General features: G+C 41.2%; 1 protein-coding gene across 4 annotated transcripts in view; it reads left to right on the forward strand.

Moving 5' to 3' along the window:
- The window catches only part of FRMPD4 (FERM and PDZ domain containing 4), a 525,557-nt gene that overhangs the window by 466,061 nt on the left and 40,245 nt on the right, over positions 1-19,251 (forward strand). For all 4 annotated transcript variants that reach the window (XM_082375456.1, XM_082375459.1, XM_082375457.1 and 1 more), the window contains one exon: positions 12,065-12,110. In XM_082375456.1, coding sequence (XP_082231582.1) covers positions 12,065-12,110 — 46 coding nt within the window. The remainder of the gene's footprint in view (positions 1-12,064; positions 12,111-19,251) is intronic.

Consider the following 19,251-nt stretch of genomic DNA (forward strand, 5'->3'; position numbering starts at 1 on the left):
TTGGGTATGGTATGCACATGGCAGTGGAGAGCATGAGTGGGCAAGCAGGAACACGCAAGGCCTCTAAAAGTGTAGGCTCTGACCTGGCATTCTGTACCTCCTTCCATTGGCCAAAGCCAGGCATTGGCCAAGCCCAAAGTCTAGGGTCAGGGAAGTAAATGCTACCACTTTCCAGCCATGTGACTTTATTAAAAGTGCTGTAACCTTTCTGGGCCTCATTTCCTTATCAGTAAAATGAGGATAATAGTATTACCTAGCTCCTAGGGTGTTGTGATTATTACTGAATTGCTCTACATTTGCAATATAAAATTGCAAACAATATTATTGTCATTCTTAAAACGTGAAGAATAGAAAAGCAACAAAATCCAATAAACCTTTGTTCTCTAAGTTAGACGAGGATGCTGGACACCTTCATGGAAACTCAAAATTGGATTTAGAATTGCAGACTAAGGCTTATTGGAATTTGATGAAGCAGTAGCAATCATTTTATCCATTGGTTTTCCTATTGCTTTTAGCAGTAGAACCCTTTCTTCAACAGAAACCTACCCCACAGTCCCAATGCATAAAGCAGTGGAGGATTCCTGGTTGAAAAGACACAGGAGTATCCAGAGCTCTTCCCACTGACACGTGTCCCTGTCTCAGAAGGATTGCATGGAGCACAGTTTGGAAACCACTACTTTAGTCCAAGCTCCCTCCTCTTCCAGATGAAAGAAGTGAAGCCTGGTGGGGTGATGCGATTTGCCCCAAATCATATGAGAAATAGAAGCTTCTTATAAGTACTAATAATACTCATCACCCTTAGAAGCATTACCAGGGCTGCCAAAATGCCACTCTGGTGCCTTCTAAGTTTTGTGCTTGTAGACCCGTATCAGAATTTCCACAGAACAACTTAACAATTAAGGACATTGGATTTAGAATCTATGTTCTGGTTCTGCCGGTTACTGAGTGTGTGAACTGGGACCTTTTAAGTGATCTCTCTGAACCTCAGCTTTCTCATCTCTAAAATGGACATGACAACACCTTCTTTACTGGGTTATTGGGAAGCTTGAATTAGGGAACACAAGTAACATAAGTAGTACAATGTTTGGCATGTGGTAATCATTTAGGACATATTAGCTCTTACTTTAGTTCTTATTTTATGATTGTTGGTGTTATTCAAAGTTTTTGCCAGTTTTCTGTGCACTTGGGCACAGTGAATACATTTGGGGAAATACTGAAACAGTATTACTTATAATCTTTAGAAACCATATTATTTTAGAAAAATATAGTATTTCTTAATTTGAGGGATAAACTAGAAAAATTTGTTTTCAAGAGACTGGGCTGCTGCAAGGTTTGTACAACGTAATTTCTTGTCCCTGGACACCATTTCTATCTCTGTTTGCCTTCCAACAATCGGATCCAGCTGGCCAAACTGCCCCCTTCCTTTAGAATAAGATAGGCATCATGCTAAAATTTTGGAGGAGGATCATCTTGGTAGTCCTTGGGGAAATATCTCTAGCTAAGCATCTAGAAGAGCATCGTCCAACAGATCATTCTGCAGTGATGGAATATGATAGCCTGTAATTGTGGCGATTGAGCACTTAAAATGTGGCGGGTGTAACAGAGGAATTGGATTTTTATTTTATTTTACTTAGTGAATTTAAATGTAAATAGCCATTGGTTTAGAGAGTTCTTCAGATGTTCTGAGCCAACTAGAATGCTTTTGGAAATTTTGGTATTGGACTCTTCAAATAACACATCCCTGAAGATATAGACCGGCAGAAAGAGGATGGGAAGAATGCTTTCATACTGGAAGCAAGTCAAGCAGCCGGAAATGAATGAGAGGATGTAGATTAACCCTCTCCTTTCCAAAGACGTCATGGTGAGCCGTTACGAACCTCTCACCAGGACTTTGGGACTCCCAATACTTTTAATAGAGTTTGTACTATTTAGCCTGGGCCTGTTGCATGTTGCATGCTTGTGCCTTCTTGCACCCCTCACTCAGCTGACAAAGCTTTAACTACTTCTTAAGTAACTTTAAGACATTCTTCTCCAAACCCTCCTTTGTGAGACATAAATTGATCGCTTATTCAAAGTGATGTCTTTCAGTCATAATGGCACTTTCTCCACATGCCCTCAAGAGTATGTGTGTAGATGGCAGCATGTATTGATGGATCGCAGCTTGTTCCAATAGCCGGCAGAATAGAAGGAGCTCAGTCAGACACTGAGAAAGAGTAAAAGAATAAGGTAAAGGAAGACTATTAGAACCAATAGAATTAAAGAGATACAGATATCACGAGATCTGGAAGGAATGATGTAGCCACATAAAACAGGGTGTTGGCCTGAACACACGCATACCCTATGACCCGGCAGTTCCACTCCTAGGAATATGCCAAACAATAATGCATACATATATTCACCAAAAGACACATACAAGACTGATGTTAATGGCAATGCAACTCTTTACAGCCTCCAATTGAAAATCACCCAAATGTCCATCAGTGGTAAAATGGATAAGGAAATTGTGGTACATTCACACAATGGCACGTGACGACTTGGATGTATCTCAAACACAACGCTGAGTAAAAGAAGAAAGGAAAATAAATAGTTTACGTGATTATATTAATATAAGTTCCCAATGGGGATCAAACTATTCTATGGTGTTAGAAGCCAGGATGGTGGTTATCCTTGGGGGCAGGGGGGTTACATCTTATGTAGCCCGGGGTTTCTCAGTCTCAGCACTGCTGACATTTGGGCAGAAAATTCTTTGTTTTGGGGGTCTGTCCTGTGCGTTGTAGGATATTTAGCAGCATACCTGCCCTCTACCCACTAGATGCCAGCAACAGCCACCCTCCAATTGTGCCAAACAAAAATGTCTCCAGCCATTGCTAAATACCCCCTACGGGGCAAAATCATTCCCCATTGAAAATCACTGCTGTATCCCAAATGCCTTTCACCTGCTAGATACTCAATAAATACTTATTGAAGGAATGTATGAGGCAAGAGCTGTTTAGTATCACACGGGTGTATAAAATAATTTAATTTTTATCCCAAGAGATCCTGCTGCCCTCTATGAATCTTAAATATAAGTACCAGTTTCATCCATTAGTTAAAGATTAAGTAATTCAAAGGCCAAAGGCAATATTCATTCAGCAAAAAATGAATTAAATGGACAAAAAATTTAGGTCAAACCAAAAACAAATAGTATATGCCAATAAAACTCTCTTAGTAGCAGTTTCTAAATCAGAGTGCCTAACCTGGAATTTTACTGCAAAGGTTTAAAAAATACAATAAAATAAAGGGCTTGAAATGAGACAATTTCATTAAAATGTTAATTTTGATAATCACTGCATCATTTATATGGATTTTAACCGAATAGCTTAATATTCTTCACAAAGAAAACCACAGCCTAAGCCTTAAATGCATTCAGTAAAACGTGAATTAGACTTTTCAAAGAATTTTGGTCTCTCCCTAGGTTTATATTCAAGTCATTGGTTGTATGTAAGCTATTTAATTCTACACCTAAAATTACAATGTGCTTTAATCCTTTCTCTGCAAAGTTCAAATACATACCCCACAAGGCACCGCCAATTGTGCCCTTAAAATTCTTCTTTGTAGTGAAGCATTTTTGGTCCAAGACTCTGAGCGGGTCTTTTCCTCTCCCTTAAGTTTGTAGCTCTTTTCCCCGTCACCCCAGTCTCCAAAAGCCCATAATTAATGTTACAGCTGTGCTAGCCCCACCTCCGGCAGTTAGAGCGTCCTTTTCCACACTTCCACATGTTTGTATGACAGGTATTTTTTTTAAAGTGTGGGTATCCATTCCAGTATCCTGGGGAATCATAAGGCTGGATACTTTCCCTTCCTCAATAAGGGAGACATGTTCAATTTCAAAACCATTTGACTCCTTCGATTGCCTGTTTTTAAAAAACATAATTTTCAGACTCTTTACGGACAGATGATGTTCCAGTTTTCTACTGCCACCCAACAAATGTCATGGCCTAACCAAACAGTTTCTTATCTCATGAGGCTGTGGGTTGACTGGACTCATTCACATGGTTCTCACTGCTGTCGCTCTTGTGGCTTCAGTTCAATGACAGCTGGAGCTGGAGCCGTATAAAGGCTTATTTGGACTGGATATCCAAGGTGGCTTTTTCATGCACGTGTTGTCGCCTGGACTTGACAGCTGACACCACCGCAGCTGGCCAGGCCAATCTCCCTCTCCCCATGCTGCTTCTCCCACAGGGCCAGCTTCCTCACAACATGGGGCTCACAGGGTTGTTGGACTTAAATGGCAGCTGGCTTCTCGCAGAGTGAACGTTCCAAGATACCCATGTGGACACTGCAAGGCTTCTAGATTTCTTCTAACCAAGGCCTGGAAGTCATGCAGTGTCACTTCTGCAATATTCTGTTTGTCAAAAGTAAGTCACAGAACTAGTCCAGATTCAGCAGGAGAAGACGACACAAAGGTGTGAGTACCAAAAGGTATAATTCATTGAGGGCCATCTTTGGAGCCTCTGTATCACAGATGGGAAAAGATGAACAGTACGATCATACAGTTGTTCAGGGTGAACTCTTTAACGTATTACTTAGTAAGTAATAAATTCTCCTTTCCTTAAATTCTCATCATTTCCTCTTTGGCTACCAAACTTGTCTCACTTCAGATCTGTTAGTATTTGCTTAACATATTTAGGTGCTCTGATATTAGGTGCATATATATTTATAATTATTATATCTTCTTAATGAATTGACCCTTTTATCATTATAGTAACCTTCTTTGTTTTCTTGTTACCATTTTGGCCTTAAAGTCTATTTTGTCTGATATGAGTATACCTACCCTGCTCTCTTTTGGTTTCTACTTGCACGGAATATCGTTTTCCCTTCCTTTACTTTGATCCTATGTGTGTCCTTCAAGCTGAAGTTCATCTCTTGTAGGCAGCATATAGTTGCATCAGCAGTATCACCCCTCACTCAAGGGGAAAATGGTAGTGGGAGAGACCTCGTCTGTCCAATAGGTAGAAGGCAAGCCAGTGCTCCTGGACAAGTGAATTCTTTGATTCATCTCCTCTGTCTTTGTTGCCCTGATGACTATGGTGGCTTCATTATGCCCATTTTCTTTCTCAGCATCCCTTGAACCTAAGTGAAAAATGACAAATAACCCTGTTCCTCTTCTTTGCAGTTATCGAAGCAAAGCAAGGTTCAGCAACAATGGGGAGAGTGCAAATGTTTCATGAAGTCCATGACAGATCACACTTAGCCGTAATGTGTTGACCTTGTTTGCATGCTTGATTGTGTGTTAGCTGTTTCCATTCTCTCCAGCTAACGGCTTGATACAGTGGATAATTGCAGTCTCTCTTTAGAACAGTGGAAAGGTCAACTGCATTAAACCTCCATTTCAAGTAGTCCTGTGGTGACTTTTCTAAAAAGGAGGGGCAACATTCTTTCCTCCAGCTTTGCCAGCAATTGGCTAGGCTGACTTTATATTATGGCTAGGCATCAGAAATCTCTGTGTTCTTTTCACATCTCCAGGTTCAGGTAGGAAGAGAAAATAGAAGGCGTCCCAGTGGCTTCATAATACCCTACAATTGCAGAAAGGTTCTACTGAGCAAAGAGTCATTGGAGAAATGCTGTTAATCTGTTCTTATTTACATAAACAGCGGCTGTCCACCAGCAGAGAGTTTAAGGGCTGAAATGCACCAGCTTGCAGAAAAGAATATTTTTCTAATCTCTTCGAAGAACTCTGAAGTTCAGTTAGAAGAAAGACCCTTATGTGTGCACGCATTTGCCTTAGAAGTGGGAGTTCAAACACCCTTTCACTGTGCCTTACCACCTTTCTTTCCAAATAAAAATACCACACATCAGTCTTTTGAGTTTTGTTAGGATGTCATTTTACAGTTCACAAAATTCTTTCATATATCGCCTTAAATTACCTCTTTATTTTGCCTTTCAAAAGCCTAACCTTTAAGCCTTCATGAATTGATTCCTTCTACTCGTGAAGTTTAAAATCGTTTCGTTAACTTGTTTGGACTTTTTTTAAAGCAAGACTCTTGAATTTTGACATAAAATATCTTCTTTATATTTTAGTGTTTTTTTGTTTATGCTTCATTTTGTTCTGTTTTCCCAGTCTCTAAGGAAATCTCATTGCTCTTCACAACGTAAATTCATATTGATCTCTGAGTTAGTCAAGGGAATCGTTTAGTCGGTCTAGAAGGGAAGTATACAATAGCGCATGCCAATGTGATTATGTATTGCAATATTAAGATCATATAAAGGGCTTCCCTGGTGGCGCAGTGGTTAAGAATCTGCCTGCCAATGCAGGAGACACGGGTTCGAGCCCTCATCCAGGAAGATCCCACATGCCGCGGAGCAGCTAGGCCTGTGTGCCACAAGTACTGAGCCTGCGCTCTAGAGCCCGTGTGCCACATGTACTGAGCCTGCGTGACACAACTACTGAAGCCCGCGCACCTGGAGCCCGTGCTCCTCAACAAGAGAAGCCACTGCAATGAGAAGCCCACGCACCGCAACAAGGAGTAGCCCCCGCTCGCCGCAACTAGAGAAAAGCCCACACACAGCAACAAAGACCCAATGCAGCTAAAAATAAATAAATAAATAAATAAATAAATAAATAAATTTATTTTTAAAAAAAGATCATGTAAATATGAAGTGGGAAAGTCAGTTTAAGAAAGGTGCCAAGCTATCCTGCTCTAAGAGAAAGCAAACACCAACTTTAGCTTCATTGTTGAAAGGGATTTTAATACTGAAAGCCTCGTTAGAATCTGAGGTTATTCATTTGCCACAACAGAATCCCATCCAATGAAATTTTAAAATGGGATGTGGTGCCGAAGGATGCCCTGCGAGCCCTGATGCTGGGTGTCCCAAACGTGTTTCAAGGGACTTACCATCAAAAAATAAAAGACTTTTGTTAAAGGAATGAAGAGAGAGGAATTAAAGGCAAATTTGATAGGAGTGATTTAGGGTAGGTTAGACTGTATCTTCCTCTGCAGGTCAGCACTGTGATACAGGGATTAAAATGATGTTTTTCTCAAATTCAACCATTTAAAAAATATTGGCACTCTAATTTGACATTACTCTTTTAAAGTAGAAAATTCACTTGGCATTTATTATGAAATAATACTTCTCTAAATGTGCTTCCAACTGGATTTTTTTTCAAGTCCCTAGCTGTTTTAAGCCCTCATAAAAAGAAGTTATCTGATTACTTGAAAGTGCCATCTTTCATTCTGAATTCTAATCTTCCTGTTGAGGCTATTTTTAAATGGCTTAGGTCTTCTTTTCTTCCTCCTAGGATCTTAGGGTTAGGAATTCTAAGGAATCCAAAACATTATGGAGTTAATTGTTCTCGTCTGGCAGATTATAATTAAATACTTATAGGCAAGAGAAAATGGAAGAAAAACATATCCCCAGTCCTAATGTTAAATAACATATTGGAATGTTTTATTTCAATTCAGATAACTTCATTTACTCCTTAAGTGGTAAAATTAAAATCAATATAGGTTATGTTTCAGGCAACTTACAGGGAATTACTATAGACACAAAGAATTTAAATGCTGTAAATATAATAGACGTATTTTGAAAAATGGTTCCCATTTTCAAATTAAACAAGGTATACTTATCAATGCTTCTTCCTGACATTCTTGACAGAAAAAAATTCTGTGTAAGGTGAAGTCATGGGTGGACACTACTTTTGAGATACTTGTAGGTTAATTGGCTATGAATCTTTCTTTGTTGGTGTGGCAGACAGAATCTAAGATGGCCCCATGGATGAGCCCTGCCTCCTGATGTTCATAACTTTGTGTATTTCCTTCTCTTTTAATATGGGTGGGACCTGTGACTTGCTTCTAACCAACAGAATATGGCAAAGGTGATGGAAGATCACTTCCATGATTATGATTGTGTTACCTAAGATTATACATTCCATCCATCTTGCCAAAGGAGTCCCTCTCCTTTGATCATTTTTTGAAGCAAGTTGCCATGTTGAGGGGGCACATGTGGCAAGGAACTGAGGATGACCTCTAGCCAACTGCCAGCAAGGAACTGAGGCCCTTGGTCCAACAATCCCAAAAGGAATTTAATCCTGCCAAAAACCACAGGAAATGGATCCTTCCCAACTGAGCTTTCAGATGAGACCTCAGCCCTGGGCAACACTTGATTGTGGTCTCATCAGAGAACTTGAAAAAGATGACCAAGTTAAATCATACTCATCTGTCTGCTTCATAGAAAGTGTGGGATAATAAATGTGTGTTGTTTTAAGCTGCTAAGTTTATGGTAATTTGTTATGCAGCACTACATAACTAAAGAAGCTAGCTTCTGTGATAGGGCAGAGTAATGATCCCCTAAAGACGTCCACATCCTAATCCCCAGAGCCTGTAACTTTGCAGGTGTGATTCAGTTAAGGATGGAGCAATTTTCCTGGATTATCCGGGTGGACCCAATGTAATCACAAGGGCCCATATAGGTGAAAGAGGAAGGCAGGAGAGTCAGGGAGAAATTTGAAGATGCTACGTTGCCTGAGTTTTGAAGATGGAGGAAGGGGCCATGAACCAAGGAATACAGGAAGTCTTCAGAATCTGGAAAGGGTTCCAGAATGAATGCAGCCCTATTGACACCTTGATTTTATAGCCTAGAGAGGCCCGTTTCAGACTTTTGACCACCAGACTTGTAAGATAACAAATCTGTGCTGTTTTAAGCCACTAAGTTGTGGCAATTTATTACAGCAACAGTAGGAAGCTAATGCACTCTATGCTTATTTTGTTAGCATCTAAGATGAATAATGAGTCCTCCTCCAGGGGCTTGTCTGCTCCTAACAGACTGCACTGGAGCTGTGAATATTTTCTTCTTTTTCCAGAAATGAACAAATAAATACAGTGCCATTGAGCATTGCTCTAGGGAAAATGAGCATTTTTTCCACAGCCTTGTGGGCACATCCATCCTACCACCTCATACCCCTCATTCTTGCATTTACCTTTTTACTGTTTCTTCTTCAGGTTCTAAGCACGGACTGTCTTAGTCAAGGATTGTTTGGACTCAAATAATGTGATCTATTCAAGTCAGTTTAAGTAAAGAGAAATTGGGGATAAGTGTAGCAAGTAGGTCTCAGAGGAAGGAATCGTAAAGCAACTGTTCTTTTCCCCCATTGCCCATTCAGAAGAGCTCTCCAGGGCCAGGTCTTCATTAAAATCTCAGGCAGGTCTGCAAATGTATTGAGCAGTTTCAGAAAATTTCTCCAATCACTTGGACACTTGTAATCACAACAACCTGTAATCTGTAATTAAAATGTTCAATTGTCATGTAATAGTCAAAACTGCCAACTCCACAGAATTTCTCCCTTGCCCCTATTTCCGGCCTGGGAAGCCTGCACTGGGTTAAGGGGCATTCCCCAACATTCTTGTCTAGCTTTGGCTCCTTCCACATTGAAATGAGGCCAGGACAGTGAGGTAAAAAGCAGGAAAGTTCTCACTCGATTGGCACCAAGGTAATCCGACATTGGTTTCCTCTGTCCATGGAAGATCATGTAGGTTGACTTGTGGACACATTTGTAGATTTCTGGAAGACTTCTCTTTTGAGTTGTTCCAACTGCAGTTCCCTTGAGTCAGATGGTACCCAACGGCTGGCTATGTCCAGCACTGCTTAGCTTCTATATCTTTCTACTAAGGCCCTCCTGCCCCTGGAAGAAGCTCAGTTGAGCAATGCCTTCATTAAATGACCCCAGGGCACCATTTCTACCGTGTCGTCCAGATATCGTCCACAGGAATTGCACACTTAAGGCCTGTCTCAGTGGAAGGGTAATAATTTTGCAAATATAGCCTCTGCTCTTTGGGCATGTGCTGCTTCCACAGGCCTCTCCCTGTTACCATTTTTTAAAATTAAGTCATGATTAAGACCCCAAGATGAATAAGAGTCCCAAACTGTGGTTTTTAATACCCCCTTTGAAAGTATGTAGCACCCTGTTTTGGCATGTAGGGGTGATTGGCATGAGGCCTCAGTCATCGTAGCGCCCTGTAACATATGAACACTTGTAGCTTCTATCTTTCTTTCCCTCTAGGATTGGAATCCTAAGGGACCCAAAGCATTGTGGCTTTAATTCTTCTTGTCTGGCAAGTAATAATTAAGTACTTGTAGATGAGAGAAAAGAGAGATAAAAGCCCATTCCCAGGACTGATGATAGATATAATACTGAGATATTTTACATTAGCTGTTTTACTGATGTAAAATGGTACGCAAACAGCCCTCAGGAATGGTGGGAACCAGGCCTGCTCAGGGGACCCCTGGCATCTGTAACCTTTACTCTTTCTTATTCAGTCATGAATGTGACTCGGCTCCCAACTCTCTTTGTCTGTGTCTCTTAGTTCTGTTTCTGGAGAGGGGACATCTGATGGCCTCATTCCAGCACTCGGGTCCAATCAGCTGTGCCCTGACGATGAGTTCTGGGCCCATTGCCTGCTGCTGAGGGCTCTGGGGGCAGCCTTGGGTAGAGCAGGCCGGGCAGGACAAACAGGCCCACACCGCGGCTGCCACACTCTGATTCCTCCTGCCGCATCATTCCACGACACTCCATCCCTACATTCACACGCCCACCCTCCTAGAGCTGGACGCCCACCTTGCCTCCACTGCTTCACTTCCATGCCTTCCACAGCAGGGAACATCTTCATCCGCATTCCCTTAAAGGCTAGTGGCAGAATTTCTTTGTGATGTAAACCAGAGCGGAATGGCCGGGTCATAGTGCTCGTGGCGCGGAAGTTTGCCTAGGGGTGCCAGATTGCTCCCCAGAACTGCTACACGGGGCTCCATGGCCACCAGCAAAGCAAGAGCATTCATCCCATCCGCTGGGAATTCTCATTTGATTACACTGTCGCGCTATTAGTGCTTCTAATGGGAACACTGTCTGCCACTCCAATTATTGGGGCTTTCCGCCAGCCCTTGGCAACTAAGAATTGATGGGATCAGACGGGCCCTCCCCACCATCACCATCAGTTCTGATTCAATTCTTCCTCCAGCTCTTGAATTCTAGTCCTCTTTCTCCTCTCCATTGATTTCTCTTCTTCGCTGCCCTGACTCCTTCGGTCAGGGGCCACCCCTACCGCCGCTGGGGCAAGTCACATGGTCCTCCCCAGGCAAGGGGCTTATAGTAAGGGGCTGAAGAGCACTTAATGCTAGAAATGCAATTTGTCGTGGCTTCTCCAAGAGAACAGCACTGCCACAGATCCCCTTCGCTTTAGTCATTTGGGCAGGAAATCACAAAAGCAGGTAATTAATTACCTCCTAAAGTAAAAAAAGTCAGCTCCACCTCAACAAAATGGCAAGTGACCTTTCTCCTACTCAGGATAAAAAAGGAACAAAGGAAGGAAGGAAGAAAAACTATTATAACCCATAATATGATTTTTCCCCAAGGGTTCGAGTTATTTGAAAGGTTTGGGTTACTTGGGGGAAATTAAATAAACCATTAGATTACACTGTTCTGCTTTTGGCCACACAGTGTTCCCTATGGTGAACAGTATTTCCCAATGAGCGCGCATCTGAAATGTTTATCGGCCCAAGGTCGTAGGCATTGTTACTGCAGCCTTAGAAAGCCACATGGTATGGGAAGTCACATTTGCTGGGATACTGTTTTTACATAAGAAACCTACAGTGACATTTTTCTTTCATGATGCTAAGAAGATACTGACGTTCAATGAATTGATAGAATTTTTTAAAATCTATCCCCTTCCAGAAAATTACACAGACATTTTAAGCGGCTAAAGGAAAATCGGAAGGGGAGAATCAATTTTGAGAGACCGAGTTGATGCTTTTAAAATCCAATCTTCCCTCAGCGAGTTTTATTTTAGGGCTCTGCTGTTTGGTGTCGCAGATAATATCACCCAATATAAACCGAATAGGAAGCTTTCCACTGGCTGAACATTTGATTCCAGTTTTCTCTGTGGTCTGAAAGCCCACTTGTGAGCCTTTTGATTCTCTGCCCTGGGAGCCCAAGGAACATTCGCCAACATCACACATTTTGTTTTAAAAGAGCACCGTCACCGCTAGAGTCCAGGCTTTGTGCATATCATAAATATTTTTTTTCTCTCTCTTACAGAAGCTGCAAAGAATCGATACTCCTCACTGTCATTCAGCCTTACCCTGTAAGTGTCCTGTGAGTAAAAGTGCCTGTGTGTGATCTCAGATTTCCAGTCTCCTCCTCCCACTCCACTCCAGTGACTAACAGCAGAGAGAAATAACATGCATTCACAGTACCAGTTCCAAGATCTTGGTTATTTGTATTTTTGTACTCCAAGATAGCAAATCCTTCATTGGAGAGAAAAGAAAGTGATGCGTTTCCTAAGTAACTTGAAAATCAGCTTTTCAGTCCTATGTGCCTCTCACATCTAGAAATGACACAAAACTCAAGAATTTCCTTGTGATTCTTAAGTTTCCAGCTTAAGCATCACAAGTCTAAAGGGAATATCTAATTGTAGGAAGTTGAAGCATGATTGTTTCTCTTACCCCCATCTAAATGATTTGGTGGAGACATTGGACATTTCAGCGGCCTTGTCAGGAAGGCGGGGAGTGATTAAAATCGTACTGCTTTCAGTTCCCATGATTTTTTTAAAAACAACTTTATCATGGTGTAATTCGCATATTGTAAAATTCACCCATTTCAAGTGTACAAGTCCATGATCTTTATAAAGTCTACTGAGGTACGCAACCATCACCACCATCCAGTTTGAGAACACGTCCATCACCCCAACTGGATTCCTCATTCCCATTTACAATGAATCCCTTTTCCTACCCTCAGTCCCAAGCAGCCACTAATTTACTATTTATTTATTTCTATAGATTTGCCATTGCTTGTGAATTTCATACATGGTCAGTGAACTAAAAAATAGCGAGGCAAATTCCTTCAGATTTTTCCCCAAACATTTACTGTCAATATCTTGTGTGGCCTTCACATGGAGCGGCAGAGATTCCAACCTACTTATGCTTTTATTTTCTTCCCCATAGAGATTTCTACATCAATTCAGAGGTTCTGGCATTTGCCAGTCTCCATCTTCTGACCAAACTCTTCATCTCCCCTGTCCTGGAATTTTCCTTCTAAGCGCTATGGGCTAGTCATTTTAGGCAGGAAAAAAATATGTATTCAAGCTTGTGATAAGATCACAAATTGAACTAACCAAGACCACAAGTTATGCCATGTAGGGTCATTACTACATATATTAAAAGCACAGTTTAATATTGAATGTTACTTTTAGTCCCAACTCTTTGACACAGCTTCACACACACACACACACACACACACACACGTTTGGATTTGAAATCTAAGGAGACAGCAGGAGGTTAAAGAACCAAGACTTGCGATCTAGTTCCCAGCAGTATAAAAGGCGACTCCCACACCTGCTCTGGACCCCGGTTTCCTCATCTGTGTAAGGAGGAGGTCAGGTGGCATCCCGTCCAAGGGCCTTCCTGCTTCACCACCTCGTGACCTGGCGATTCTTTCCATATGAAGTACAGCTCATCTGTTTTTAGATTGTTTCATTTAACCCAGTTGTCACTCACACCTACTTCAAATCTATCCACACTTCTTCATTTCTTTGCAATGAACAAATGCATTTGGGTAAAGCCAATGTGAGTGTCTAACATACGCAAGTGATGGACCAACTATAAATTCCTGGCGGAACTACAAGCTTTCATTGTCTTTCCTGAATTCTCTCTTCCTACTTTATAACCTATTAGTAATGCAAGATCAGAACCATTTTACTCCAAACCAGGTTATTTTTCCAACATGGGGTCGCATGTTACCCCCAAACAGTAAATTTAGAGGAGTTTTGCATTTAAGTTAAGGGTTTTGTCTTGTTGCTTTGCTTGCTTTTTTTGCCATTTGAGTCTGCATGACTTGTTATTCATATGAATACTCATTACTATCCGTGAATCATGGAACTTCCCTTTAACAGATAACCTGGAATTTTCTAGGAGTTCAGCTGGCTCCTGCTGTTGGGCTATATTGAAAGTCAACATTCAGGAGTGTTGCTTGTTCTTATGGCCAACGGTTGCACCTCTGTTCCCCAGAGTCACTCTCTCCCGACCAGTCATCGTAGATGAATTCTCAACTTTGACCAGCCCTCCTTCCTGAAATGCCCATCACGTACTCCACCCGCCACCTCCTCGGCTCACCAAATCCTTCTCACCTTTCAAGTCTCAGCACAAATTCTAAATGCTACCCCAGAGTTTCTCAACATCAGCACTGTTGGGTTTGGTGACAACCAAAATGTCTCCAGACATTCTCAAATGTTCCCTGGGGACCAAAATCACCCCCACTTGGGAACCAGTGTCCCACACCTAAAGTCTTCCCTTCTTGATCCAGTCCAAAGTGACTTTTTCCTCCTCTGAATTATAAGAGTTGAAACCCCAAAGTTACTTAAATAGATACATTAAATGGAGAGAGGGGTGCACATGGGAAAGGAGACTGTGAAGTTTTACTTATATTTTTGTGTTTGGATTTTCCTACAAGCAAATGGCTTTTTTTTAAAGGTTTTATGTATTTGCTGAACATTCTCTTGGCAACCAGAATTGACATACAGAAACAGAGGACCCACCAGACCAAAAGAAAGTCTATAAATTCTACTTTTATTACAGACAATAGCATTCAGCATTTTAATTTCTTTGCAACTTACTGGTCAGCATTTTTTTATGTTGTATTTCTTCTGCATAATAAGATCTGGTCCAGACAGAGAGCCGATGTTTACACCTTTTTGCCATACTCCACGTGTCCCCGGGGCACCCCAACATGACCCAGCCACAGAAATCAATCTCCAGTGAGGCCCAGGTCAAGGGAGCTTGGGAGAAAAGTCTTAGGATTCCCAAAATTCTTTGATAAGAAATAATTCTTAACAGGTTTTTGCCTTCTTATTTTAAGTATTATGGAGGACTCTCTCTCCACCATTTTTACTTTATTTCTTAGAGAAAAATTGTGGAAGTGCAGAAGGAAATACAGAAGCAGAAAAATATGTGTTGGCAATACTTATCCTCAGAGACAACCAGTGTAAACATTTTGGCCTGTTTCTTTCCAGTCTTTTTGTTCTAATGCCTTGTCAGCAGTTGAGATCATATTACATGTACACTTTTATTCTGCATCTTTTACTTAGTATATCAAGCATTTTCCCATGTCATCAAGGATTCTATATAAGCATTATATACATGGCTGTAAAACATTACATTGAAGCAAGATTTCCTTAATCAACACCCATCATTAAGCCCACTGTCTCTAATGTGTTCCTATTATAAATAATTCTGCAAAGAACATCTTTGTGTGTAAGTCTTTATCTGTATTTAATAGCTTTTCCTCAGGATTGAGTTTTAGAAGAGGAATTTTTGGGTTACTCCTGGATTTTATTTGTTTTTTTCTGACACACCATCTTCTTCCCTTATACTGTTACCATTTTTATTCCAGATCTTTCTTGGCCAGCTGCTCCCCTCTTTCCTTTCCATAGTTCCCAAGCCTAAAACTTTCAGAGCTTTCCAGTCCAACATTACCTGAGACAGAGAGTATTTAAAGAGTCTCTGTAACCTCTCCTCATACAACCCCAAGTCAGTGGGACTTGGGCTAAGTCACTCTCAGTTCTGGCATCCCTGAGCTACCATGATTCACCTTCCCTCAGGTTTCTTCTAGGCCAAAGAATTGAGAGACCTGCTTGCCTGCCTCTCACTTCCTGTCTACCTTCCACTGTGTTCCACATACCTGAGGGAGGCTACACACCTCCTCATGGAAGCTCCAGCACAGTAGATATTATCAGAGCCCAGAACATATCCCCTTGGCATGTGTCATGCTGAGCATGCCGGCCCAATTTCCAACTGAGAGCACCAGTGATTCTTTGCCTGTGGGTTTTTTCTGGCCACAGGGCCATGCTCATGGAGCAGGCCAGAAGTGCTCTTTGAGCACTCCACTAGGAATTCTCACTCTCAGAAGAGCAGCCACTTCATCACTGATTGACAGGAGCTGGTGGATAAATACCCCAGCTCCCTCTCTCCTCAGTCAGTGTAACCCTGAGGCATACGGCCTGCCTTGTTTCCCAGACATTCCCAGCAGGGTTAAACGCCAGTTGCTCACAGTGGTGCCTGACTTAACAATGAATGCTTCGTTGGCTTCCTCACCCTCCCTGTCTCCCTTCCCCTGCTCACCTACCCGTGCTCCCTGGGAGCATCTCCCAAATCAGCTACCTGCTTGTGAATCCTGCTCTTAGGGTCTGCTTTGGGGGAAGTCCAAACTAACTCATCCGGTGATAACTGTTGGCTAGTTAGTCCTCACTAAGTATGTACTCAGTGCCTACTATATAAGTGTCCTTTAGAGCTACAGGGATGGCAAATTCAAGACCTTACACTTCAGCTTCAGAAATTTATCTTTTTTTTTTTTAACATCTTTATTAGAGTGTAATTGCTTTACAATGGTGTGTTAGTTTCTGCTTTATAACAAAGTGAATCAATTATACATATACATATGTCCCCATATCTCTTCCCTCTTGCATCTCCCTCCCTCCCACCCTCCATATCCGACCCCTCTAGGTGGTCACAAAGCACCCAGCTGATCTCCCTGTGCTATGCGGCTGCTTCCCACTAGCTATCTGTTTTACGTTTGGTAGTGTATATATGTCCATGCCACTCTCTCACTTTGTCCCAGCTTACCCTTCCCCCTCCCCATATCCTCAAGTCCATTCTCTAGTAGGTCTGCATCTTTATTCCCGTCTTGCCCCTAGGTTCTTCATGACCTTTTTTTTTTTAAGATTCCATATATATGTGTTAGCATACGGTATTTGTTTTTCTCTTTCTGACTTACTTCATTCTGTATGACAGACTCTAGGTCCATCCACCTCACTACAAATAACTCAGTTTCGTTTCTTTTTATGGCTGAGTAATATTCCATTGTATATATGTGCCACATCTTCTTTATCCATTCATCTGTGGATGGACACTTAGGTTGCCTCCATGTCCTGGCTATTGTAAATAGAGCTGCAATGAACATTTTGGTACATGACTCTTTTTAAATTACGGTTTTCTCAGGGTATATGCCCAGTAATGGGATTGCTGGGTCGTATGGTAGCATATACCCTGAGAAATTTATCTTATGTATGTAGTTTTGTTTCAAACTAAGTTCTAATGACTCCTAAGAGCATCAGGAGCATGTCAGCCATCTATCGTGGCCATCTTAGCAACAGCGAATTTGGAAAGAGGTGCAGGGGTTGATTAGAGGCCTTTTAATCTTAAAATTAATTAACAGCCGGAAAATCTGATTATTCGAAATAGCCATTATTTGTCATTTCCACCACAGGATATGAAGTGCTTGTGATCAGCACCTATTGGTCGGCAGGTTGCCAGGAATTAATTTATCAGGTTTTTGGGTGGTACACATTGTATATTTTTTAGCCACAAAGAGAGATCTGAGTCAAAACTGCAGTCGTGACTGGTTTGCATACCCCATGTACCAGAGGTAACTCCAGCCAGTGGAAGAAGCCATTACTTTACTGATTCTAATTCAGTAACCTTCAGACTTGTAGAGCTAATGTTTTTATCACCACAAAGTAATTTTTTAAATGTATATCCATTATATGAAATAGTCACAAATCCAGAACAAGAAAAATGCAACTTGTATGGATTCTTAGACTCTTATCCCAGGTCTGTTGACTTCAAAATATGTATAAAATAATATTTACTTAACTACCTTGGCTATCTAGTTTTCTTTCTGGTTTTGCTAGATTACCAGGTTTGTCATTAGGGCATGGGAAATAAATTCAGGAATGAGGCTCCAAGAAATGGGCATGCAATAGCTATAGACAGAAGAGACAAGCATCCCCGGCTTGACCAGTTCTGCTCTATGGGACCACTTTAGGGGCAAATAACCCTATGTACTTCCATAGGAACATCACTGCATTCTAAGATTATACATCAAATGAGATGCATAGAAACTACATTCTGTTAAATATACTTTTTATTGAGGCAAGGAATTATGTAACATTTTAGAAAAATAAGGTAAAATATCACATTTAAAAATTCAGATGCATAGAGGAATAAACCTCAGTATCTGGCACACTGAACACATGTGAAATACATCATTCCCAAACAATGCTGGGGAAGTGGGGTGTTACTGCATTCAAATATCTCATCTAATTAGCAGTGTCTGTTCTGGGTAGCTTTATTACAAGCCGCTTCACTTGAGCTAAACGCATTGTGCCAACGTAAATATCCCCTGCTTAAAATCATTACGGGAGAATAATGTTTTCCCTTCAGCTAAAAAATGGCATATCAAAAGCAAATGAACTCCCTACTGTATGATTTGTTCATTCATCATGACTAAGCTTGGCCTGTAATTACGGTACCGAAGAGAACATCCCTGTCCCATGACTTCGGCTTTGCAGTAGGACTTTTAAAAGTCACGTTGAGCATGTTCAAAGCTACTCTTTTGAGAAGCCGTTCAGAGTTTTTCTGGTTTTTTGTTTCATTTTGTTTTTAAAGGGCAGCCGTTCTCTTAAAACATCTTGCATAAGTGGAAGAATTGAAGCTCTGGAGGCCAAAGCATCCATCTATGCCGCCCTTAAGACCCAGGGGAACTTTTGAAATAACAGGATTTTCTGAGCATTAAGGCAGAACTCCACCCAGGAATACACATCCACATGTTTTATCATCTGTTTTTCCAACAATGATTGTTTTATTATAACAACATACACATAACGTAAATCTACCATTTTAACCATTTTTAAGTGTACAGTTCTGTGGCATTAAGTACATTCAGAATCTTATGCAACCATTGCCAGCCACTATCAAGTTCCAGAACATTTTCATCACCCCAAAAGGAAACCCCATACCCATTAAACAGTCACTCCTCATTCTCCCCACCGCCCTCCCCAGCCCCTGGCAACCACTAATCTGCTTTCTGTCTCTATTCCATAGAGACAGAATTTTCCTATTCTGGACGTTTCATATAAGTGGAATCGACTCATACAATGTGTGGCCTTTTGTGTCTGGTTTCTTTCACTTATCATGATGTTTTCGAGGTTAATCCATGTTGTAGCATGTATCAGAACTTCATTCCTTTTGTGGCTGAATAGTATTCCATCGTACGGCTAGACCACATTTAACTTATCCGTTCCATCGTATTGTTTTTAAACTGATCTCAAGTATACTTGTATTTGACAAAGAAGGGAATCCTTTTATTTTTTTCATTTTACTTGAAATTCAAAGTATGGGACACCCTAACTGGCTTCTGTGCTTTGAGATTAATGCAGTACACAGGAGGTTGAA

This window comes from Balaenoptera borealis (genome assembly GCF_965194805.1).
Source record: "Balaenoptera borealis genome assembly, chromosome: X".
Taxonomy (NCBI): domain Eukaryota; kingdom Metazoa; phylum Chordata; class Mammalia; order Artiodactyla; family Balaenopteridae; genus Balaenoptera; species Balaenoptera borealis.